The sequence below is a fragment of the Diadema antillarum genome, unplaced genomic scaffold, assembly GCF_040938485.1.
Source record: "Diadema antillarum isolate AM-2024a unplaced genomic scaffold, OU_Dant_1.0 seq00001474_RagTag, whole genome shotgun sequence".
NCBI classification, from domain to species: Eukaryota; Metazoa; Echinodermata; class Echinoidea; order Diadematoida; family Diadematidae; genus Diadema; species Diadema antillarum.
In genome coordinates, this window is record NW_027272213.1 from 341,656 (window position 1) to 369,518 (window position 27,863).

Consider the following 27,863-nt stretch of genomic DNA (forward strand, 5'->3'; position numbering starts at 1 on the left):
TTGTTTTCATACTATAAATTATGAGGAGCAGATCCATCCTGCTCACTTTTTTGGTATAGAAGTACAGATACAAATAAGCATGTATCAATTAGCGACTTCAACCTTCGCGAAATATCGTATTTCAGTACTAATTGTAATTATTAAATAATTACAATTAGTACTGAAATACGTAGAGCACTAAATCAATTTATGTGCATAATTATGTCACTTAAGACATACTGAAATGATAAAGTGAAAGTCATAAGAAAATACAGGATATCATAATCATAACTTCTAGAATATTCCTTGTTATGTCACAAGTGAGGTATTACAGGAAAGGTTTAAATTTGCTCTATCTGATGATCGATAAACCGTACTTGGAAATGTTTAAAAATGGCGCTTATTTAGGTCATTTTGCAATAAAACTCTCCATATATATATATATATATATATATATATATATATATATATATATTTATATGTATATGCGTACAAAAACAAAGAAGTGGAATCGAAGAAAATTGATTACGAATTGTAGAGGTAAGAAAACCGCAAGTGTCAGACAATTAGAATTTGCCTCTTTTCCTCATTTAATTTACTTCTTGTTTCTTGTTATGTAAAATAATATCGTACTATACAAGTGGAAATTTACAGTTTTTACATAGGCCCTAATCAATGACTGATTTTCTTTTGATCAGTGAGCTAGTGATAAAAGACAATTAATCTGTCATAATTGAATTAGATTGAAGACAAATGTGCATAACTGACCAACAAACTAGATACATAAATACTGTACACGTTAAAGAGTTCGAATCCCCTGCTGTTTGTGTGCTTGACAATTCCAACATACTGTAGAAGACATTGCAGTCGACGTTAGCGGAGAACTACAGGACATTCAGAAAACTGTTCCAGGGATTCTGTATTTCAATCCAATTCAATGTTATTACTTTTTCACTTCTATGGTGAAACACACTCTGATCAGTGTGGGTTTTATCAAAATGAACATCATACGTGCACACGAAAAAAATACGCATGTCAACACAAAGTAGTGAGACAGTTATAATGGAATTGAACTACTGTTAGTGAAAAATAAGAACGATGAAAAATTGTCTTTCTTGAGAGCTAAAATTATGATGCGATGACAAAACTGAAGAATACGCACCTTTGATCTATATGGTATGTCATTATGGAAACCGAAATCCTTGACTTGGTCAATATCATCAAGGCGGTAGTATAAATGGGCAAATTCATCTTGAATGGGATTTGGAATCGTTACAAGAAGCCTAGGGTATATCATATCCCCCACCCTTTGAAGCAAGTGCGTATCTCCTCAAAAAGATTTTGTGTTGTCTCTTATGGTCGAATCCTCATTTATTTCTTACGCATTTCTACTCTTAATGATAAGGCGTATGATAAGCATCATTGTAAGTAGACTATGTGATGTGATACAGCCCTTTCTTAAACAGGAAAGAAATGCAAAGAAACCTTGTAGCATGAACGTTGCATTTTTCAAACGCTGTCACTGAATATAGAAAAACTGACACATTAGAAATCGGTTTGTGTGTGAAATAATCTGTCTGATGCAGAACCACGTAAAGTAGAAAACGTAAAAATGAAGAAAACTGTGAAAGTGGATGGTTGAATGCTTTACACGAACAATTAATACTCTGTGACTGACCAGATTGTCTAGAATTATACAAGAACAATAAACCAGCACGTAAATGAAACGGTTTGACAGCAGAGCTAGAGTGATATGATTTCTTTTTATTCAGAGCGAAATGATGACAACATAACATAATTATATGGAATGTCAAAATAGTTGAATGCTTTAGTGTTGTTATTGTTCTTCTTATAATTTGTTTGCTTATTCGTTCGTTGTTGTTGTTGTTGTTGTTTTTGTTGTTGTTGTTGTTGTTGTTTTTTTTTTTTTTTGGGGGGGGGTATCCATTTGAACATTATTGCAACCTTTATCAGGCAGCAAGATTTGAGTTTGTGTCTGTGTTATGTGAAGCGATGTCTATGACGCCGAGACCTTTCCCTGTAGAGAGTCTACGTCTCCTCCATTCATTCATATACCTTCCTCTCTCATCAGCATAAAACACAAACAAACATACAAACAAACAAACAAACATTAAACAAACAAACTGTTTTGGACTTGTTTCATGCATAGTTTTGTTGAAGTCAGAGCAATATTGTTATTGTTGCAACGGACAGAGTTGTTGTTGTCTAGCTATTGCTATAGTACCGGTAACAAAGGTTCCATGACATTTGCTCCTGCGACAAGATTTATTGCTCCCATGAAATACCTACACGTTAAGCCAAACATACATTCTACCAACAAACATAACCATGTAACCCTAATCCTAATCCTCACATCAAACTAAATCTAAAATGCTACTTGACCCTGACCCTAAGCCCTTTGAAGAAGTTTAGACCGGACAATTGTCGCAGGAGCGAATGTGTGTCACCGCTAAAAAAAGATAGAATCATTGCTGCTGTCCCTGATCAACGACCATGCACCGGTTTGTATTGACGATCTACTCCTTAATCCTGTTCAGTATGAGCTAAACTCCACTAATGACAGGGAGGCAGTCCCTCCAACCTCTCTGCAAGCGTCCACTAAGCATCTTAACGATGTCCTTGTACTTTTCGACGTCAGCCACGTTGTTGTTCTGCTCAGGGTCGAGTTCGTTCACGTAAAGCTCCCGAGCCTTCACGTCGTTCCAATCCCCTTCAAAAGTGGTGTTGCTGAAGCCGATCCATTCTGTATAGTGGTACTCGATCGTGCGCATCGAGTATCCCATTATGGTAATGTTGGCAAGGTGCGGAACATCGGTTAGTTTCCCTGGATGCACGCTTGGGCGGGGGTACTGGCTAAAGGTTGCGTTCTTCCATCGTTTCATTTTTTGCAAGCTCCTGCTGTCATTGGTCGTCCAGCGATCAGCAATGTAGTCCTCCATTATCAACGGAGCGAAGCTGACACCTTCTGCGCAGAAGTCGACATCGAATGAATTCGGAGGACATATTGGCGGGACGGTCAGGCCAGCAAGCTCTGACACGCTTGGAAATATGTCCACGAGTTCTACAAAGGCATCAACACTGACACCATGCTGATTACCTTTAGGTTCAAGTACGTCATTGCCTTCGCTTTTGGGACTGCGAAAGGGTAAACCAACAGGTAGGCCGGTGCTTTTCTTCCATGTTATCTTGTCGTCTCTAAACTTCTTCCATGACAGTTTGCCATCAGCCTTGTGATCTACCAGAACCCTGTTGGGGACCTTGAGCGGGTCTTTCAGGGTGAATTTTTGGGCGGAAAGCCAGTTAGTATCTGTCACACCGGGAACGTGCACCATGAGTGGGACGCGGGTGGCCAGCTCGAAGTTTGAGAACTTGCACCATTCACCGTGTTCACCAAGCTGCCAACCTGAGGACATCCAAAGTAATAACAACGGTCATCATAACAACTCTGCAAAGATGTCTGCCATTAATAGGAGCACTTAATTGTCACCACAAATTTCCCGCTGCAACAAATTCCAAATGAAATTGGTTTCTTGGTATTTGAAAAGCTGACAGGTGTCAAAGTTGACTCAATCTGACAAGAGATTTCAATCCGTGAAATACAAAGATGGTATCGAATGTTGCTGAAACATTCAAACCTATTTCAATTGCAAACAGAAAAAAATATATACAATGAAAGCATTAATGATCATACATCTGCTTTAGACTCGAAAAGACCCATCTGAAAAACAAACAAAAACTACATCTAGTGCATAAGATCGTTACAGACCTGACTGTGGAGAGAAGATAAAGTTTGCTAAAGGTAGGAAATAGAAGTAGCATAATGGCGTTTGGTTCTTTATTGGGAGGTTTGGAGGGACGAAAGTTTGGAAGCAGGGAGAATAACCGACAGAAATTACCCGATAACCATGTATTTACCACGAATGCTCGATTTTTCACTTCAGCTTCAGATATGGTAGCATTATTACGTACAATGTATCTCATTCACTGAGAGAGGCTTCACAATCACTATCCAGGGAATAAAGTTAGCTGCTCTTTAAACCAAGGAATGAGGTTTCTAAGGTTTCGAAGCGACAGACCTACTAAAATTAATGCACCACATGATTGTGATGAAAATCTTAAACGCACTTTGATAGAGATGTGCATTAGTTACGCCAGAACGATGTAGGTATATTTTTCTCTCTCTTCCATTCTGTTTGTCTATCTGTCTCTCTCTCTCTATCTTTATCTTTCTTTATATTCCCCTATATACCCCTCCGTTCCTTTCCCTCTCTTGTGATATAAACGGTATGATCAAACCCAGTTGATGACACCATACAGAACATAAAAGTTGATCCTAGTGACACCAAAGTTACTTTCTACGACCAGTAAAGAGATATTGTACAGTACCACCACATCTTCGGAACTGCAATAACAATATATAGCTTTTTCTTTGATTTTAACTGATTAAGATGCTGAAGCTCACCATGATCCCCAACGAACAGGATAATCGTATTGTCGGCGAAACCGGAAGCTTCCAGAACCTGAAGCAGACGCCCAACCTGGTAGTCGGTGTACGTTGCTGCCGCATAGTAATTCTGACGCATTGGTCCCTGGAGGAAATAACATTAAAGTATGATAACACTCTATCATAGTTGCTGCTGCTGTTCCGTACGATTCTATCCAGGTACAGGAACAAATATTCATGATGAAAAAGGACAATTATATTTTTGTTTGCATTTTGGTCATTCTCTTTACCATCGCAATTATCGTCATCACGTTAACATCTTCACAAACCAATAATTACAGTCATGCCGACCCATTTATAACATTCTACTTAGAATCATTGACGGGGTTCTGTCGCATGTTTCCCTAAGTCTATTCCAAAAGCCATTTTTGACGGAACGAAATGTATAAAACTACATCGAGAACGCAGACCAGACTGATAAAACCTTTGAAACCACAAAATCTTGCAATTTTCTTTAAAATGTCTCAAGCATACATACATGAATGGATGTGCCTAAAAACTGGGAATATTTTCAGAACAGTCTCTCCTTCTTGTTTTTTAAACAGGAAAGAATCTCAGCAAGAGGATTTGATGTTGGTTCAAAGTTAACTTTGAAACAGGATAGATAGGTTTGATTAGCCAATTGAAAGCTCAAACTACGAATAGGAGAGCAAACTTTCCAAACCCTTCAGCGAATATGCCATACACTTTGGCATTAAAAATGGTGCTTATGGCAACAAAATTCTTACTCTAAAGGCTAAGAGAGTAGAGTTCCTTCAGATGTCATGTTGTTTTAGCTTCATACTGTTTGTTGTACGGATGATAATTATGTAGCTTCCGACTACGCTGTGTAAGTTTATTCGATGGTTTGACCATTTAAGTGCATATCAAAAGTGAAAAAAAGAAGAAGAAGATGAAAACGTAAAAAGTTTACGCACAACGCACGACGGACGCCGGACGAAGAGCGATCGCAATAGCTCATTTGAGCCTTCGGCTTTATAGGTGAGCTAAAAAACCAGAGCAAAACAACAACAGAGAAACAAACAGTTAACCCCCACCCCACCCCCCAAAAAAGCACTAAAATGAAACAGAACAAAACAAAAATCAAAACAAAACAAAACTGACAAAGGTGGTAACACAAGAGATCACTGCTGTGTACTCAGACAAGATATTTTACTTCCTGTGTCCACGGAGTAAGCCAGGAGATTACATGGGTACCTGGTCATGCTATTATGCTGGGTAATATACACAGGGCCAAGCAGGAAAACAATACTTAAAGGGGATGGCTAGCAACTGATCAATGGGAATCAGTGGGAATGCTGGGGGATGATTGTTCCAATTCTTGTGGGATTCATTTAAGAGTACATTATACATATCTATTGTTGTGTGAAAATTCTTTGCTTCAGAACGGTCTCATATTCAAGTAATGTGCAGTTTAATGCCCCGTCACTGCACAGGCATGCTAACCTGGAAACATTAAACTGCACATTACTTGAATATGAGACCATTCTGAAGCAAACAATTATTTCCACACAACAATAGATATATAATGTACTCTTAAATGAATCCCACCCCCCAACATTCCCACTGATTCCCACTGATCAGTTCCTAGCCATCCCCTTTAAATTGAAGAGAGCAAGCACAAATAAATGACACCGACCTTTATATTTTGTTGGTGCTGTTTTCACGAAAAAAACTTACATGGAAGTCCAGTGGTATTGTGCCAAACGGGAAACTTAGGTTCATCGCCTTGAGATCATCCCGAAGTCGCAACGAGTGAAAGTCATCCCAGGCCACACTCGGCATCTTCTCGGGTATGTTCGGATTCGACGCGATTTCCACCGACTCAAGTGGATACAGGGCTTGGTACGCCTTCGGGTATTTCCACGGAACGTGCGGTTTCCGGTACCCGACGCCGAGGAAGAACGGCGGCTTCATCGACTCCCGAAAACCAGCGTCCGCCGAATCGTCTGAGCCAGGGCGCCCTCTTGCGGAGACCGACAGATTCCGCAAGATTTCAGCTGCCCTTTCAAAGGCTTGTAGATCTGGAAGTGTATGCTCAGGCATTTCCTCTACATCTACTGGACACATGATGTTGTTATGTAATGTTCCATCCAAATTTGGGCAGACCTTGAAAATCGATAAAGTGATGGAAGGAAACGGATATTCGTCTTTGGGCAGACCCATGAAACAGGAGATAATTGCATAGATTAAATTGAGGGCAATGTCCAGCGAAGGGTTAATATTACAACACACCTTATTCTAGATTGGTCATTTTGTATTGCTTTTATTTTCTAATATAGAGACGCGCACTACATGGACATTGACCAGATACCCATAAAAAAAAAAGTTGCATAGTTTGGAAGAAAAAAGACTCATACGCCATGATAACAAAGTGCTCATGAAAATGTACAGGTCTGTGTTACGTCCCTTTTGAGTCTGAGGGTTTTCATACTGCGGTTATTCCATTATAACTACCATCTTGATTGGTTCTGAAGAAGAAGTAATTGGAAGAGTTATACATGGGAAACGAACAGCAGTTCTTCAGAAATAGTCATCACAGGGGTAGCCAGAATCCTTATTTTTCTCTATGTCGAATTTGCATATTATTGAAGAAATGCTGGGCACAGGGGAACCCTGAAATGTACCAGGCTGCAGAGAAAGTTATAGACAAATTCACTCCCCTGGGTTTGAAGTATGAAGTATGCTGCGGGAATGGCATACCATTTCTCACCTTTGCCTTGATGTACTGTTCGGTTGAAGGATGGTAAGCGGGAATTGACCAACTGTAACGGTAGTCGTCATCGCCTCCACTAGGAACACCTGTTAACACCAATGAATAGATTTCCTACCTGAATAAACTGTAACCCACGATGTCTATTACAAAAGAGCTTGATCAGAAAACTAGTTAAGCACCATCTCTATACATTTTAAATTAAGTATATCATAAACAGAGCAAAAAATAAGAATAAAAATAAAACTTTTCCAGAGATAACATTCTTGAAGTAAGTGATAAAAACCTCCCATATTTCATATATATATATATTATATATATATATTTTTTTATTTTATTTTTTTTTTGGGGGGGGGAGGGGATAGCAGCTGAAATCGCAAATATCTCATATTAGCACGAATTGACTTAGTTCGTTTGGTGAAATGATATATATATATATATATATATATATATATATATATGATTCATATTCCAGTACATAGTTCATCTATTATATAACAATTGTGTATACCAATGATAAGCCAAGAATTGTGTTGATATAGACTTTATTCTTCGTGCCACCGATAAAAGTGTATGTTGCTTCTCAGGGGGCGAATGGGTAGTTCATTAACTACCGCTGGATTAAATATGGTCTGACAAAAACCTGCCGAAAATGCGTTTCTTTTTTTCCCTTTCTTTCTTTCTTCTTCTTCTCCATTATCACAAGATGAAGAAAAGAAATGAATGTGAAAGTTTGAAAGGCAATCATACAAAAATAAATTTCAAGTCCGAACGCTTTCGATCACGTGCAGGATCACTACCCATGCTGTCAATAACATTGCGCACAAAATGATTAACTTGCTTGCGGTAAGTGAAGAGTCAAGTGAGACTCCAAGTATTCAGGGAAATGCAACTGGTTGAAGGTGTTGATCAGTTTTCAAATTATGTATTTTCTTTTGATCTCATAGTAATCTTGCAACAACATCATAACAACGAATAAGTCTTCTCCATACAACATGAGTGATTGGCCTATAAGAAAAAGAAATTACAAGCTTTGACTGTTTGATGTGTGCGTAAGGTACAATAGCTGACAGTCGCCACCCCTGGTCTCAACACCTTTTCAGAGTACAGTACCATAATGATAATTTCATAGTCTTTTGTTCTGGCTTGGGTTGGGACCAGGTAAGGGCATAAACACTCGGTCCAGATGACGTTGTTTAGAACCAGTTTTCATGGCGATGAATGGCTTCATGATAACACACTTTGACACTTTTTATACTGTGTTTCGATTTTAAGTTACCCGGATGAAAGACTTTGCCGACCGAAGCTGTGAAGTACCCACTCTCCTTGAAATGCTGCGGCAGCGTGGTGTAGTTGCCGCCCGAAACCCTCCAGTACGAGTCGAAGTTGTAGACCCTGGTGGTATCTGGTCTCCGGCCGGTCAGGAAGGACGTTCGGCTGGGAGCGCACAAGGATTGCTGATGAAGGCAGCGACGGGTCAGGAGAAAAAATAATGATAACGTTGTAATCATTTCCAACTGTACATCTTATTTAGACATGGATTGTGGAGACTGTAATCCGATGAGATCCTTAAGACATTATTATTATTATTCTCCTTGATGCACCTTGATGCACAATGATTACATTCATTCTCATGTCAATCTTTGCATAATTTCACCAGGAGCAAAGAACAACAACAAACAACGCACAGCTTTTCCCTAAACGCATATAGCTCACGCTGTGCGAAGATCAGCAAATCGGATATGCCTAGATAATAAAAAAATAATGCAAATTAATATAACATTAATTGATAATAATATTTTCGACTGCAAAACATTTCAACTCCAGACAGGACCTATCACCATTAATCATACCTGGACCATGGCGTTGGTGAAGACTGCCGACTGCGCAGCGAGTTGGTCGATGTTTGGCGAGATGATGGGGCCGCCATAGCAGTCGAGTGATGGCCGCAGATCATCGATCACGATGAAAAGAACATTGGGCTTGTCGATCCTACTGGCTATCATTAAGAATCATGAGGAGAATACGTCAAGTATGATACACAATCTGGTTCATCACGCCAAGATGAGAAAGGAGATGTGTCTGCTGAAAAGTGCAAGTCTTCTATTGCATTATACCTATGCCAAAAAAAAAAAAAAATGTTTTCCTATTAATGTCAGCACCAGACAGACCTATATGCCTCAAAGTGTTTTCCTATATTTCAGCACCAGAAATACCTATACACGCCACACAGTGTTTTCCTGTAATCATATCAGAACCAGAAAGTTCGTCCACGTCTTCGCCGACACCGTATCAAAACATATCTATGTATACGTATATACTCAAACTGGATTCCGAGTATTAAACTATATTCAGCAGGAACAACTGGCTGAACTGGTTCATTACTATATTAGGTCTTCGGAGAAAATCAAAACAGTAGAGTAGATTTGAATTACACGCTAAAATGGGAATGCTCAATCGCTACATTGAGAAAAATAAGCTTTAACATGTTACCAAATTTCGCGCGTATTTTCTGAACAAAGGTATCCATCAGAGCTCACGAGAGCTTGGTGCATGGAGGCTTACCCTACCTTATCTACAACTATATTGCAAACGTACAATCAAATGAATACATAGAGAAAGCATTTTCATTGCATGAAAGTGGTAAAGCATAATTGTTGGTTTTACGTTGCACCCATTGACGAATGCATCCTGCAACTCGTGAATTATCAAGATATCTGGAATACAATATTTTATGTAACATGCCTTCCAAAGACGTCGCCCGACTCAATAGGCGTTTTCACATCAGCCCGAAAAAAATCCAAGCTCGAGATATTTTTTAACTTCCCAAGTAAGAAAATAGCGCGCTATTTCGAAACATCGGGCTGATGTGAAAGCGCCTTACGAGATAATGAGAAAATGAAATAGATTGGTAGGGCCTACAAACAAAACTAAAATTCCTCAAAAGGTATGCAATCATACGCATGAGACAAACGTTCCTCCTGACACTCTCGCCTTGCCTGGCATAGCAACAACTGTTGCTTTAAATTGGATGAACTCCTATACTGAAATGTGTCGAGTACACTATAATTATGTGGAGTACAATATGTGCATACAGGGTTGGTATTTTTTTTTTCTCTCTCTGTTTTCCCTCCCCAAACGGAAATACGTTCCGCCATTAATACGGTTACCAGTTTCCACATGTCTACATAAACCATGTAAACCTAGAGGCAAATTTAAAGGGGATGGCTAGTACCTGATCAGTGGGAATCAGTGGGAATGCTGGGGGATGATTGTTCCAATCCGATTTTTTCACGGGCCGTTAACGATTGCCCCGTCACTGCACAGGCATGTTCACGTGGAAACATTGAACTGCACATTACTTGAATATAAGACCATTCTGAAGCATATAATTTTCACACAACAATAGATATATAATGTACTCTTAAATGAATCCCACAAGGATTGGAACAATCCCCCAGCTTTCCCACTGATTCCCACTGATCAGTTACTAGCCATTCCCTTTAAACTGATGAAGTTTGTTGGCATGCAGGTTGGCTTGAAACCTATAGAAATAACGAAGAGATATGAATGGGAAATAAGGTGGGAAGACGGGAAATTCTCCAGAAATATTGGAATCACGCCTGATTACAATGACATGATACGAAGGGTTGAGCAATGTCGATGTTAAACAGCGAGAGGTCAAACTGTGAAGAAATTAACTTACCTGAATCCAGTTGGAACTGTGAAAGGAAACAGGCAACCACAGTGTATATCAGCAGCGGTACGGCCATCGTCCTGTGTGAACAAAATGCCGATTAAAAATGAGTTGACGAGGATTTGAGCTGTTTCCGTTCTTTAGAATATCTTCCGCTTTGTTCTGTGTTTATGCGATAAGAGCTACCAGGTACGGGGGGGGGGGGGGAGGGACATTCCTGTGGATGTAGATATTGCATTAACACATACACATACCACACACACACACACACACACACACGCACACACACGCACACACACACGCACACACACACGCACGCACACACACACACGCACACACACGCACACACACACACACACACACACGCACACACACACACACACGCACACACGCACACACACACACACGCACACACACACACAACACACACACACACACACACACACACACATGCACACAAACACGCAAGTATTGTTGAAAACTATAAAATTCCCTTCATGCAGTGTAAGGGTTTGTATCGTGAGATATGTCGACACTTTGAAGGCCGTCCATAATCAAGCAGTCATTCAAAAGGAACATTTCTGTCGTGTTCTCTCTTTCTTTTGTTAAGTTTGTGCGTTTATTTCCTCCTAGCATTCAAAACGATGCCTTCATTTCAGAGCCAATATACATGACAAAGTACAGCATAACGAAAAATACATGCTTTTAGAATCCATACTTAAAACCGTGATTTAAGTTACATACACACAAACAATCAGGGGCACATTTACACTCGTTTTATGAATGTTCTTTGATAAAAGCTCGTACATTTAGAAGACGATTATAAATTCAGGGAGACCCTGACTTATCCTTGGTAAACAAACATGAAAAGCAAAATGAAAACGCAAATGCTAACATTAAAAAAAACTTCGTCACTGACACAAACCACAGACCCAAATTTGTCACTATAGCAGCATAGGAAAACATATCACATTTTGTTGCACCTCACTGAAAATAAGTCATGTTAATATACAAGTCCACAATCACAACGTAGAGGTAGCTAAAACATATAACGCAACGTAACAGACACTATAGTTGTTAGGTAAAACCTCACTTATGGAAAGAGTAGGCTATATGCATAGAATTTGAATAGTACACCGGTCTATTCAAGAGAGGCAAGAGTTGTCAACGAAAAGCATCTCGGTTATTTTTATTTGGTAAAAATATTAATCTCTGTCTTTTTTTCTTTTAGGTAGGGCTTTGCAGGATATGAAACACTTCAGATAAAATATTGCACTGGGTATTCATATGATCCGAACATTCGAAGTTGGCTCTATCAAACAAATTGATCAAACAACGAACATTGACAATCAGCTCACGTTTATATAAAAAAAAGTATTACACCGGAATTTCGTCAATACCATATTGCAAGTGATATACAATAATTACTTAGCTTATCTACTTTCCTTTTAAATAATTATTTGCAGCAATTAAGCGAGAAATGGGAAATACAAAAACATGCTGAGTGCGACTGGCCCTTCTGTGCCAACTTGACACGACTCCTTTCATAATGCACAAAATTGAAAAAAAAAATCAGTATAACGATAAAGAAATATAATGTAGTTGGCAGAAATAAAGCACATCCGAAACATGACGTAGATTTATTTGTAAAGATACTCTCCCTACCAGCTCTCGGGAAAACGGACCTAAAAAGCTCTATAGAGGAATGAAAAGGAAGACAGATGCCTGACCCCTCCAAAGTATCTTTTAAGATAGCAAGACTTGTTTTGGCATAACATGGTGACGAAAGGGTACCGAGTTGACAAACGAAACCGGACGACTGGGGACCGTATTCCTGCAATATGGACCGTAGAATATAAATATGACTGCATTTTCGTCTTCTCGTGCGTGAAATATCTATTTACTTGCATATAATCGTAAGAGATCAATTTATTGCGTGAAAGCATAGTTGTACTTTCAGTCTGCCGAGAGTCCCGAAAGTTACAATGGTCATTTGTGCACAGGGAGGCAATCCCTCCAACCGCGCCGGAGCTGCTGGCTTAGAACTTTCACCAGAGCTTCGCTCCCAGCGTCATCGGCAACATTGTCGTTTTGCTCGGGGTCCTTCTCGTTGAGATACAGCTCCCTTGCCTTCACGTCCGACCAGTCCCTCTCGAAAGTGGTGTGGTTGAAGCCGATCCACTCCGTGTAGTGGTAGTCCCGCGTTCTCATGGAGTAGCCCATGATGGTGATCTTGTCCAGAGCGGGAAGGTCCGTGTGCCTCACGGGATCGACTCCCGGCCGCGGATACTGGCTGAACGTCGCGTTCTTCCAGCGCACGAATCGCTTTGTCGGCTTGATCAGCGGGGCGAAGCTTACTCCCTCTGTACAGAGAGTCATATTGAACGATTTATCTGGGCAGATTGGCGGGGCGGGAAGTCGGGCGAGTTCCGTCAAGGTAGGAAACAAATCAACCAGCTCAACCATCTCTTCGATCTGTAAGCCGTTTCTCTGCGTCGTAAATCTCTCTCCCCCTCCCGTCACCGCCGCCAAGGTCCTTTTGCCTGTATGCTGTCGTCGAAAGTCGCGAACGGACTGGCGCACGTCAATGAGCGGGAACTTCGGCGAGGACGATTGCCGGGAATCGGTCAAGTTCGGCACGTGGACGAGCAAAGGCACTTTGGTAGCTAGTTCATAGTTAGAACATTTACACCACTCTCCATGCTCACCGAGAAACCAACCTGTGTAAGGAAAGATGATAACCACGAAACTCATACAATAAAAGGTATTGTAACTTGCTTTTATCATTATGTTAAAAGACACTGTCCAACGCAAATCAATATGTATCATTTTGAATTAATCACACAATCGATAATACAAACATAAACGATGAACGAAACTAAGTTTTAATTGAACTGAACAATAACACTCTAGTTCGAAAGGTCCCCGTTCAATTTGCATAATACTCAATAAATACAGTCTTATTACATTTGAATGCACGGGATTCTATATCTCATCCTTAGTAGATAGTACACGTATCGAATTACACAGGTATGTCAGTAAGTCATTACCGATCACCAAAGTCAGGATGCTGCACTTTCTAATACGTTTTAAACAGGGCACATGGAGATACCAGCACATCATACGCTTTGCTCCGTGACGATATTAAATCTAAACTTGAGCCTTCGAGATCTAGCTCTGGCCACTGATTTATTCGTAGCACAGCGACAGTGAACAAACATTTCTATCTTCACTGACATGAGACACAATTACTGATGACATGAAACCTGCTGGTAGTGATGCAGTTGATGGGTTAGGTGGTGGGAAGGCCGGAATCTTACCGTGGTCACCGACGAGGGAAATGATGGTGTTGTTGGCGTGTCCAGTCTCTTCCAGCGCCTGGAGGAGACGTCCCACAAGGTAGTCCGTGTAGGACGCTGCTGAGTAGTAGCCCCTTCTCATCACAGCCTGTAGTATGTAGAAAACACCCCCGGTAAGTCACTTCTGATCGCTTAATCTCCGCCCCCTTTCTCTCTCCCTATCTCTCTTATATAGATAATAATGTGAGTTTTTCCTTTTCCTGTTGCCGGGCTTGATGGTGTTTCTGAGCTTACAACTTCAAACAAAACTATTTTGCCATTGTCTGCTTTTCTAAAGCACCTAACTTAACAATGATTCATTTATTTACTTTGGGATGAACATGTGCTACCTTTCTCTCCCCCCCCCCCCCCTTTCTGACCTCTTCCGCCAAACTTTATTTTTAAGTGTATTTTAGTAGAATATCTTTACAATAATCATATTCTTCTTGTATAAAGTATGATAAGGAATCTTTCATTACACCTAGATAATGCGATATGATTGATTAATGTGTAACGTCGATTTATATTCTCGATGTGTTTCTATAGGCGGACTGAACTATCTTCTCATAAAAGTCTGACTTAAATCAGTTTATGATATAAACTCACATGATATTTTAGTGGGATGGTGCCGTAAGGGAAACTCAGATTCAGTGCCTTGATGTCGTCTCGAAGCCTGAGCTGATAATAATTCTCCCAAGCTACACTCGGGAGCTTCTCGGGTATATTCGGGTTGGGAGCGATTTCAATCGAATCCAAGGGATAGAGCGCTCGGAATTCCTTCGGGTATTTCCAGGGTATGTGCGGTTTCCGAAACCCCACGGCCAGAAAAAACGGCCACGTTTTCCCCGGCCTGTACTGGACCTTTGCTTGGAGGAAGGAGCGTAGCTCGGGGAACAAATGATCGTTTGGAGTCTCCGCGGCCGAGACTATCTTGAGGAGGTTTTCCGCCGTTTCCAAACTTTGAATGTCGGGAAGGGACTTTCCCGGCATTTCCGTCACATTGACGGGACACATGACGTTGTTATAGAGTTTGCCATCCAGCCCCGGACACACCTAAAGAACGCAGAACACAGTCAGACACTGATTAAACTTAAGCAGAATCGTTATTACATGAGGGAGTTGGATCAGTTACAGATCTTGGGTTCAAAATGACGAATGTCTATCACCAAAAAATTACTATGCACGCACACCACGTCATGGTTTGCGAGTATCCATACTAAGAAATCTATGAATACACTACAATATCTCACGAGTACAGGATTTTTTTTTTTATATCAAGAATTTCTGTAACTTAATACTTAATTTTAATGAAAAGTCCAGTATTCTGATAATTTGTTCGGTCTTACTCAAATGGCGTGACATGACTCTTACAGGTCGGAACATGTAACTTAGCTGTGTATACCTTCGCTTTGTTGTAGGCATTTGTTGAAGACTCATAAGGAGGCAGAGACCAGCTGTACGGGTAGTCCAAAGTCTTTCCACCCGGAGCACCTGCATGCATTGACCAAGGAACGTGTCAATCAATATTGCTGAAACAAAAGTCACACAATCTTTCTATCGTATAGTGAGGAAAGAAAATTAGCTTATCAGCCAAGCTACTCAGTAATTACGAATAGGCCTATATCACAGCATTGACAAGAAGACAATGACATCCATAAGATTTCAGTACGATAGTCATTTCTACCGAAGTTTGGTCATAACATACATAAATAACAAAGCAAAGAATCACGAATCACTTGTAAATATAATGGCCTTCGGTGTTAGCAGCGTGGTACACACTAACTTCGGGGATAGTTCTACACACCTCCTTGGAAGACCTTTCCGACGGATAAAGTGATGTAACCGTTGTCCTTGAAATGCTGCGGCAGTGTGGTGTAATTCCCTGCATGTGTTCGCCAGTAGGACCCGAAGTCATACAGCCTTGTGGTGTCTGGACGTCGACTCGTCAGGAATGAGACCCGGCTCGGGGCGCACACCGCTTGCTTCAAAAAGAGGGAAAAGAAAACAACGTTTTGGACTTAAAGGATTATACTACTTTGATTGAGATGGGGTTTGGGGTTTCCTTTTTTCTTTTCTTTTCTTTTTTAGATACTGAGAATCCACTTATGAAATATGAAAGTCTAATTGATGAAAATTGGTTTTGAAATGGCAGAGAATTCTTATACAAAGCGATTTTAATAAAAGATGAGATCCACCTTTTATGGAATTCTTTCTTTGCTTTTTATTTGATATTTCAAAACCAATTTTCATTAAATAAACATTAAATTCCTCTAAAATTGTATGCTTTGTAACATTTCATAAAGTGGTTCTAAAGTATCTAACAACTAGAAATATAGAGCCATAATGCATGGTTCTCCGAATAGGTCTATAGCACAATGTCTCGACAATGTGTGATGACAGTTTCACATAACTGACAAAATATTGAAATGACAGGTTTGCCACAAATGCATTGAGTGTTCACTTTCCTTGAACTAGGTTTATTTGGATGAATGGCTATACTGTCTAAGAGTGCAGGTATTTGGGCATTTGAGGATTGGTACCCAACTTTTGACCCTTTTATAAGTTTAAAGAAGAAGTGAAATTTAACACTTTCACTTGACCTTTGACCTTTTGGCAACAAACTTCCAAGAGAATCTGTATTGGATAATACATGCATACACTAAGTTTCAAGAAAAAAATCCTGCACGCTTTGCATGGATAAAAGAGAAATAATGACATTTTGATGAAATGACCTTGACCTTTGACCCTTGACCTTTGACCCATGACCCCCTAAATTCCCTACATGATCACTGCCAGTCAGTACATGCATGTAGTTCCACGAAGATACCTTGAAATATTTATGACATATGGAGAAAAAGTGAAATTTTCATATTTTCACTTGACCTTTGACCTCATGACCCAAAGCTCTCTCTCTGGGGAATCTTTATTTGTTAGTTCATGTATACACCAAGTTTCAAGAAAATACCTCCAGGCATTGCATAGATATAGGAAAAATTTTAAAATTTGGAGCATTTGACCTTGATCTTTGACCTTGAGTGCCCAAAAGTTGATAGGCACAACTTCGCCTACTCATACATATACATGCCAAGTTTCATTAGGATACCTCTAACGGTTTTTCAGATACGCTGTCCACAACATTGATTACGGACGGAAGGACGGACGGACGGACAACCCGAAAACATAATGCCTCCGGCGACACTTCGTGGCGGAGGCATAAAAAGTTATAAGGTGAATTCGCATCTCGATCATATACCATTCCTTTAAACACAGTCACAGTCAGTTAACTTCATACCACGTATACCTTTACTACTATTTCTACAACGGCATGATCTTATCATTTCTGAGTCATGAATTTCGTTTAAAATCAAGTTTGTCTATAGACCAGCTCAAAATCCACTTATAACCAACACAAAAGCTGTATGCCATACAACCAAATGGACGGGATGAGAAGTCATCATGGACTTTCTAATAATATCATCTACACTCCCATAACAATTGCATCCGTACATTAATGACCTTTTGAAACCAGCAAGCATAACACTTAAAAATAGTATCACATCTAACTACGGCCCATGACTTCATTAGTGCAATGTATGATGGAATATAAAGCTATACGACATAACGATGTAACGTATAGGCCATATCTTTTTTAACCCAAAGAAATGTGATTGATGATAGAATCAGCCCCTCCGCAAAATTTTCGATTTTAAAACTGAAGCAATTTGTGGTTTCCACTTGAAAATGCACGATAATGTATGTCGCCATCTTTCAATCATGCCTTTCATAAGCAAGAATGTTTGACTTCAGTGGGAGTCTCTGCTCAACATGCTTCGTTTTCCCAGCCACTATAATAGGACCCAAATGTGTTTGGCGTGTTAAGTGTGACCTCAGATGAACTAACACACTACTGCAAACTTCTTCCTGCAAAAGGATTACTAAAGCTATTGAACTCTGCACAAATCCTTGACAGCAATATTATTCGTGCGGATCGTGATCTCGATCACAATCGAAAGAATAACCACCTGCTTCTTATAGTCCACAATTAACGAACATACTAGGCCTATATCCTAAATTGTCATAAAAATCCGCTAACACCTTTTTTTTTTTAGACTGCTCACAGACAGAAACAAACAGTCTTAATGAACTAAAGCCAGCAGGAGAAAGACATTTACTTTAGTTGGCGGAGATAATTACGGGGTGTGATGGGCACCCTTACCTGAGCCATAGCGTTAGTGAAGACTGCCGACTGACGGGCGAGTTGGTCGATGTTTGGCGAGATGATGGGGCCTCCATAGCAACCAAGAGATGGGCGGAGATCATCGACCACGATGAAGAGAACGTTGGGCTTCGCGGCAGCGGACCCTTTTATGATTAAGTATTCAAAGTCATTACGCTCTATGTCAGTAAACTGTTGTCAAAACACCCCAAAGAAAACCTTTAATATCGACTATTCTCGTTCGTACATTCTTTTGTATACATGCACTGCATCTGCATACCTTTTAATAATTCTTTTTTCTTTAGTTCAGAAGAAACATATACGCTTTCACTTAATTCAATTTGTGGTTTGTTTATTTGCATGTTTTTTTTTTTTTGTGTGTTTTCGTATAGCGTTGATATTGTGTAACAATGAAAGGTATAGCAATATCTGCGGTGAAGAATAACAACATATTATTATAAACGGAGTAAATCAGACAAAAAAAAATGAAAATTAATTATCCTCACAACACAGATTTTCTCAGTCGTCCCACTGGGGTCACAGATGCATCAACTTTACTGTGGAATCTCCCGTGCACTTTGCGCTTTGATTTCCAATGACAAGAAATATGCCTATGAGAAGACTGACCGGGACACTTGATCGTCAGTGAAAATAACTTTTCAGTACTGTTGTCAGACAAATTCGATCAGTTTGAGACAGAAAATGGCGCATACCTCCATTCCCCTAATACACATAATTATAAAGACATCAGATACATACACACACACATAAGCACACGCAAAATTTTAAACTTACGTGGCATATCGGTATAATGATGTCATTGCCGGCGGAATTTGTTTAGTATAGTAGGCCTACTTACTCTGGGAATAAACACTATTGTGCTATCCTTTGCATTGTGTAGCTGATGAGACAAAGTTCGTCGAACTTTGCATCTTCCCGATTATGAATGTTAGGTAAGGTTCATGTATAATTGATAAATTGTGCGGGCATGATCAAGACAGTAGATAACATTCATTTGCTGTATTCTCAATTAATGACCCTTTCACGATCAGTGAGTGGCGATTACAGTAAATTGAACAGCTGTCATATTAATGGCTGACGTAACATATTCATACAGTGCAATTTAAACCAGGGAACGTACTCATTAACATAATACAGCAAATTGTTGTATTTCTTTTTTTATCCTGTTACAAAGAACGTCATCATTCAGTTTTACGTGTATTCAAATTCAGTATTCAACCAGGGAGGTGGCTACCCCCCTGATTCAACCTACATTCATGGAGTTACATAATGCTATCGCTCCATCCGTGGTACCATGTATTCTTTGCCCGCTTTCCTATTATTACAATAATCAACATTTCATTCTGTCTTTGTCGCTCTTCGGACAAGTTATTTCTCAAAAGTTAATCATCATTTCGGGTTTTGCTTGGTCGCAAAGAAATGAGCAAAATGAACAAAGGCAATGATGACTGTTATTTGGATCGTCTTGTATGATGGTCGTGGTAAAGTCTTCTTTTCTTTGTGTCTACAGATTAAACTCCGCTGACAAAGAAACAACTGCGACCGTTCTTTTAGTGTAAAAACAATCCGAACAGGTGAAGTGGCTGAACTAAGAATCTGAAACTATTCCGATGCGTATATGTGCTCTATCTGCATTTATAGTGCTGACTACGGTCCTTGAATACGATTGGAGCAACAATATAGGGTGTAGCCTCATTTTGGTTGCAGAAATAGTGAGAAGACTAAAAGAAAAAAAGTAAATCGCAATGAAGTAGTGTAACAGTGAGCAAAATAATACGGCTATGTGAAGCATTAGGTTTCCATAAACACAATACCTACATAACTTTCTTGGACGATGGAACGCGGAATTCGAAGATGATGGTCAATGATTATGTGATATATTAAGCATTCAGTTGTCCTTTGCCAGAGATTAGTTGCGCTTTTAACAGGGACGCATGCAGTTTCTTGGAACCTACATTTAGATACCGTTATTGTCATCGCTAAAGTCTATATCGATTTGTGAGTCATTTATAATTTCGTGTAGGTGTAAACAATATGTATTAAACAAAGCGAGTATATGAACCAACAAGCACATCAGTGCAAAATGCGCTGAAAAAACCGGTGCTGCACGTACACGATGTGAGTCATAGAGCATAATTATAATACTGAATAGATTAGAACATGCAATAGGCCTATATTTATCTTTCAATGTGCACGCGCGATAGATAGGACCTACAGATTTTAGAGTGTTGGATTTCATCATTAATTAAATAATTAACACATTTATCGTATACACTGTGCGAGGGTATGCGTACTTTCGCTATGGAAACTGAAAGTAATCCTTACTTTTGAACAGATATCATTATGCACTGCCTTGACACGCTATACTATTTCAGATATCATAATTATACAAGGCAAGAATATGCTTATCGATACTGTACTACAGTTATTGGGTTGAACGCAGGCATGTGACAGAAACCAATGTTTAATTCAAGGCATTAATATCATACATGTCATGGGATAGCCTGTTATAACACTGCAGCCTGCGTGTATACTTGGCTGGGATCATACTAGTGCATGTCCACATTGCATTACCAATGACATGAACATACTTAACATAAAGCGGATGCTCCCCATTAAACTGCCACTGGATAAAAGAAATACACACTGCAGTGCAGCACTTTTGTAAGATTTTGTACAACGCGTATTTAGATGTTGTGCGTGCATGGGTCCGGGGATATGGTTTGCCATCCCCCATACGGTAATGGGCATACACATACAAGCTCAACGTTTGATTGCTGCTCGAATATGCAGTGTCGATTAATTCCTGAAACCCGCGAAAGGTCAGAGAAAGAACAAATTCTTCTGACAAATCTATCGACAGCTGACAATTCATATTGAGGACTCGATAGTACGGTCATGATTAGCACAACTTGCACCGTTCAACTTCACTTGTTGTCCGTCCATCCAGGCCAGCGCCAGCTAGTGCAGTGGAGGGCAAGGCATGTCAACAAAGTCTATCACACATCGCACAACCAATATGCATATCCATATAACCACTGGAAATGAGGATAATAATACACACAAAGTCATCTTACCTGGAGCATGAGCTAGACATGTCAACACAGAGATAATGTATCGCAGCTTCGAAAATGAAAGCGAACGAAATGTATCGGCTCCCACCATTGCAGTCTACACTCGGTAAACATCCATGCGAATTTACACGGCCCCACAACAAAACAGAGTTGTAGATTGATCACGTGCAATTCCTACATAGGACCCTACCTATACACCCTTCGAGTGCAAGTGCAAGGTTTCGTGCCCACTGTTGCAACACGCCTGCGAGCTAGTGCAAGCTGCGGTGAGATCGCACAGTGGGCAAAGCTCGCTATGTGGAGGTCATAATATTTCGTATACAGTGTAGGCCCTATCATCATCATAAATGTGTTTTTAATGATATTTGCCCCTATACCTATGTGAAATTGCACATTTAAGGGTTTTAAAGCTTCTCAAAGAAACACTTTTTAAAATGATGCCCTTTGGAGTGTTTTTTTTCAAAAATAAATCTTGCAGTTTTGATTAGTTTTTCATAAGATGAATACATGCAGGTATATAGGGGAGAGCGGGGCGAGTTGGGACGCGGGTCAATTAGTGGGACACGTTCTCTGAATCAAAAACTGTTCGACCAATCAGCGATTGGCTTATATCTACAATAAGCCCCTAGCAACCATACATCACACTAAGAAAGCCATGCAGTTCGGCAAATTCTAGGTACACATGTATGTATAAATTGCTATTGAAAAATTTCCCCAAAATATATTATTTTTTTAAATCAGGTTAATTAACCTGTTGTCTTTGTATTCATGACTTCAAGAGCACAATTTAAGCTGGTGGTGAGCCTTATTGATATGCAACTAATATAACTTGTTTTTTGACAAATTCCTGCATGGTTACTGAGTAGTCCTACATATTTATGTATATGTCATGGTGAGGGACAGTTGGGACAACGTGTCCCATTTATCCCTCATCATAATACCATTACAATCATGTATTTGGAATTCATACAAAACAAACAGACATATTAAGATGAAAGTTGAATCAAACGATATTTATTACACCCAAATTCACAGTTGATGTACTCTGAAAAGACAATGCAAAGACCAATAAAGATAATGGAGATACAGCAGGCATAAAGTTTATATTTATTAACTACTGGGCATAATTTGTTCAGGAAACAAAAGCAGTTAAGATTTTCAAACATGTTGTTCAAACTTGTTTTGTTGAAATAAAGATAGTTTTAAAGCATGTTTGACTGTTTTCAATACTAATGTTTCATTACGCCTTCCAACTTTGACATTTCTATAGATGTCCCACTTTACCCCCCCCCCCCCCTCCCACCGTCCCATTTCTCCCTTGTCGTTAAATTGTCCCATATTTACCCACGGGTAGGTTTTTTTCTTTTCATTAACTGCAGAAAATTGAGAACAGTGCCACCCCCAGTTTATAGCTCTTTATATAACCTACCATATTTTTATGAACCTTCATGCAAGCCCGAAAGGAAATGTAATCATCTCTTCAATAAAAAGATATAAGAAGAAAATCGGCGAAATTGAAACAATGTCCCACTTCTCCCCGCTCTCCCCTACACTGTAGTTATTCTTGATTGAGGGGGTCTCATCATCACCTTAAATTGCCTACTAAGTACTGTAAAACACTTTTATTTATCAAACAGATTAACTTGATGTATTTTGACTAAAAGTGTGCGCCAGATTACTGAATTTCAGGTCTGAAAATGTAACATCTTGTTGATCTCCCACGTTTGAGAAGGGAAGTTCCCCCCCCCCCCATCTCCTCTCTAGATATTTTCTTCAGTAAAATGTCCTCTTAATTTTATCTTTATTTTCCAAGGCCTATCACTCTTAGCTCTACTTCTCCTCTTGAGAATAAACGCATTTTTATTTTTAATCGATATATATATACACACTAAAAACTAGCGGTACAATTGGGGTAGGCGTTTCCGCCTGCGTACCCGTATCGGGCTTGTGAGCAAGTAAGTTCGTCTAGGGGTACTCGTCGGTACGCGAACGGGTAGGCATCCTTGAGGGTAGGTGTTCCTACTTGTCGGTACAGTGAATAGTCTTGACACAAAGACCAATTATGCATGTACATGTTACATTACATCTTGGTAGTGGATACAACGGTTATGTCAAAGTACACATTTTGCATATTTCGGTATACCTAAAACTTGCAAGTACCGTGTTTTAAGACAAAGTGTCAATACACCTGCAATCTTGGAAATGTTTTTTTCGGGGGCTTTACGGTTGTTAAATTCACGTTCTGATAACGAGAATACCTACCGCCTAACTAGTTGACCAATAAGCGAAAAGAAGGAAATCAATTCCTGCGATTATCAAAAACCAGCATTATTTTCTAAATGATATACTCAATTAATTAATGTAATTACATAAAAAAATTGCTACAAATATTTACAAAATAATCCTTCATGATATATTCACTTAAGAATTTACGTATGATTATTTTAGTTATTCTTTTTTTCCTCATCTGTACAACTCGCTAAGTTGGCCACTCATTCAAATATCTGGAGCGGCGACGACTTGTCGCCGAGCGGTAGGTTTTCACGCAGGATGATCGCGTTGCATACAGCTTACACGTAACCGAATGTAACCGCGAGCAACAAAATGTGCCGATCATCAAGCTAACTAGCGAGATTAAACATTTATTATCGCGCTTCAGCTGGTACAAAACGTGCAACTGCAAGGATCTTCAATTCAAGCACGCAGTCGACAGAAGACCATTAACTGATGCATGCACAACTTCGACACTGGACAAGACGTGTTGACCACTTCTCGTAATGTCACGGTGAGTGAGTGCATGATCATGACGGATCACAACGGACTTACAAAGAGTCTGTCTGAGGATCTAAAGACATTGTTAGCTAGAATGTTCTTTGTATATATAGTGTCTAGACCACTAACAGTTCTAAGGCCTGTTTGTCGAAATGTTGTCTACAGTCCCAACAATTACATTACAGCCAAACTACTAGTATACAGTACAATGGTGCAGTGTTACTGTTAACTTCCTACACGTAACTGCGACCAGCTGCCCCATACGCATAGCGTACACACTGCACTGTACTGAATAGTAGTGCTAACTACGACCAGCCCCAACGCGAGAATAAATGTGTACCGTACAAGGAGCGCCCAGGGGTTAGGGTTGTGCAGTGGCAGTAGAGCTCTAGTGTATGTCACTGTATGTGATGGTGCGCAAGTTATACCAAGCAAGATATACGATTAAAACATGGGCACCAAAACATGTGTTCCATGTGCGAGTCAAAAAATACTCATGAATTGCAGCATCCTGTCTCCCAACAGGAGGCTTTTTAAAATTTATTCTTCCAATCGCTGGTTTGAGTGGAAGGGGAGCATCTTGAAAGGCAGCAATGGTTTGTGCTGTTACTGGGCTGCTTTAGATGGTAAGATTAGACAGTTGCATCCCTCTACAGAAAGAGTTCCTTGTAACCCTCATAAAATTGCGTTTCGATAGCCCAGTGTGTGACATCCAACATAGACCACAGACTACAGGATACCTTTGGTTTACGCGTCATACACATACAATGCGTGGCCATTTGAATTTAATTTACCATTGAAAGGGCGGATCCAGAGGGGGGTGCACCGGGCACCTGCTCCCTCTTTATTAGATTGAACCAAAACAAAGAAATAATAAGTTAAATATGGGGGGGGGGGGGGAGCCTGCATCTCCCATTTGATTTTGTAAAGACCCCTCCCCTTTACGGAATTCCTGTACCCACCCCTGATTTAATCAAGTGAACCACACTGAATCAAGTGAATTGCACTGTCTTAACAAGTTAGTCTATTGATCACCTTATCTTATCATTTTCCCATGGCCGATTGAGTTCAAACTTTTATAATAGGGTCTATAGATTCTATTGTAATCGGAATTAATAAGCCGGATGGTCACAAGGCAGACCAAGACTAAGTGATGTCTAGTCAACTACATAGACTGGTAGATCTCTAATACAATGTATTGATAGTCTAACTTCTAAGATATACAGAGTCTGATGACTGGATGATATATTTGTAATTGAAATATGAATCCAAATGCTGACTGTGCCAAGAGTGTAAAGATCTTCCATTCAATGAAATTTCATTCTGCATATGCATTGATAGGCCTTCATTCCCATGGATACAGTCAACACAATTGTAACATGGCATGTAAAAGGGAATATAAGTTCATTGACTTAAAAGCTGATACTGTCCTAAAAATCATAGAGTGTACTCATAATGTCTCCCCATCCCTAGCCCAACCAGACGTCATGTGAAGCATGCCTGTTGTGACTTCTGTACAGTGACAGGGCTGTGTATAGTTACCAATATTCACTGTAGTTTTAAAGATGTTCTTTTTATGGATTTATGATCGCCTTTTTGAGAAGACAGTGTAGAACATCCCAGTCTAGCTGTGTTGCTACTGCTATTTAGATCATGTCATCAATACTCGAGACACTTGGCAGTTTACCCATTCCAGTAAAATTTATGAACCTATTGTTGATGTCACTTGCAATATTCATCAGTGTATTCCTACCTTCACAAACTTTTATTCTTATTGGAAGCAGGTGTGACCCAAACATTTTCCCTTTCTGAATTTACAAGGCAATAAATACTTACCACGGTACAATAAACTGATGTAAGACCTAAACCTCACATTAGTGCTACCATTTACACATTTCTTTTTTTGTTGTTATTGTTATTTAGACAAGCAGCTCCTAATGCAGTTGTTTCACTACCAAGCTGTGGATTACTTCATGTCACTTGTGAATGGATGTGACAAAGGAGAGGAATGCATCTCTTCTAACCATCTGGAAGTCAGTGGAGAGCAAAGATTATTCAAGAACTCTTCAAGGACTTTATCAAGCATACTTGGTAATGGTAAGTCTTTTAATGACACATAAGTACTGTAGTTAAAACGGGAAAGAACCATGCAGAGCACAATACTACATGATGTACACGTAGTTACATGACTTCAGCCCTGGGTCATACTATCATTTGATAAATTGTGACTTGTAACACCAGAAGATGCATGTCCATTTTTGGGTAGGGCTACTACTGATTGTGTGGCAGTGACATGATGGCCCCATGACTGCTGGATGTAGCATCAGTGAACAAGTGGCAAGATACGTGGTATGTGCGGTCCATGACAGGCTGTGAATTACTGTTATTCTTACAAGACCTTTGCAGAAAGAATGACTTTACAAGTATCGTAAGCAATGATTTTCCTATTACAGTGCTATCCGGTTATAACGAAGTAAAAATTTGGGCTGCAATCTCATCCACTCTATGTATATTGTTTCTTTGTTCGGTTATTAAGAAATTCCAATATAAAGAAAGAAAACTGCCGGTCCCGAGGACTTCGTTATTAACGGGAGTCCACTGTATATGTACAGTAGGATGTACATGACATGATGGTAATTCCTATGAATTATCAATCAGATAAAGTGACCAATTCCTTTATCTCAAATAAGGTAAACTGTCCCCTTTTTTCCTGTTTTCTTTTTTTTTCCTGTCCATAGATTCACACTTAGGTTCTCTTCACCCTTACAATACTCTGAAGCTGGAAGGACTCTCATCAAAAGGGCACCCATCATGGAAGACCCTGGCTGTAATACCACAGGTTTGTGTAAAGTGAAATATGATTTGAAAGGGAATGAGTCCATATTTGATTGGATATTTTGTCACAAAATAAGAAGAGCTTTTGGTACATTCCAAATGTTTTGTGGAAAGTAAATGTTTATAGAGTTGCAAGTTAATTATTTGCCCCCCCCCCCCCACAAAAAAAAGAAAAAAAGAAAGGTTGATAGATATCATTGAAGCAAATTTGATAAGTTTTGCAATTATGCTGCTTCTTCTTTTTTTCACATCAACTTCAAATAATATAAAAGGTGATGGTTACTTTGAGCATAGATAATACATGTAGTAATATTTTCAATGTCAACCGGGGTTTGAAACTAACTGATAATATAATGTTTTTGAATGTTGCACTTTTGATGGCACTAGATAAAATGTGAAGAAAAAGTTTGTTTGTTGTTATTAACAAATTTGTTGTAAATTCATTTCTCACTATTTGTCCAGGAACCTGCAGGACCAAATCCAAATCCATTTCACCTCCTGACTGTCGACATCGAGGTAATGACGTTGTTTTGAGGAATTGTGCATACTTTCATGTTCTCCAGTACATCCCAGGCCTGAATCGCAAACGCGTCTGCCAAGGATTTCATTGCCACCTATATTCAGAACATGAGTGATGTCATCGCTTAGTGCAACCACTCGCCAGCCTGTTGGAGGAAAGGGAGCCATGACGTC

General features: G+C 39.6%; 1 protein-coding gene across 1 annotated transcript; it reads right to left on the bottom strand.

Annotated features, from left to right (window-relative positions):
- Positions 1–1,981: 1,981 nt before the first annotated feature.
- On the bottom strand, positions 1,982–21,634 carry LOC139709849 (iduronate 2-sulfatase-like). Its single transcript, XM_071621810.1, has 8 exons — positions 21,567–21,634; positions 10,924–10,994; positions 9,071–9,216; positions 8,497–8,674; positions 7,218–7,306; positions 6,185–6,613; positions 4,463–4,589; positions 1,982–3,403 (listed from the first exon to the last, which is right to left on the bottom strand). Exons 1-8 carry the CDS (start codon positions 21,584–21,586, stop codon positions 2,544–2,546), a joined length of 1,920 nt encoding a protein of 639 aa, XP_071477911.1. The 5' UTR covers positions 21,587–21,634; the 3' UTR covers positions 1,982–2,543.
- Between the last annotated feature and the right edge of the window lie 6,229 nt (positions 21,635–27,863).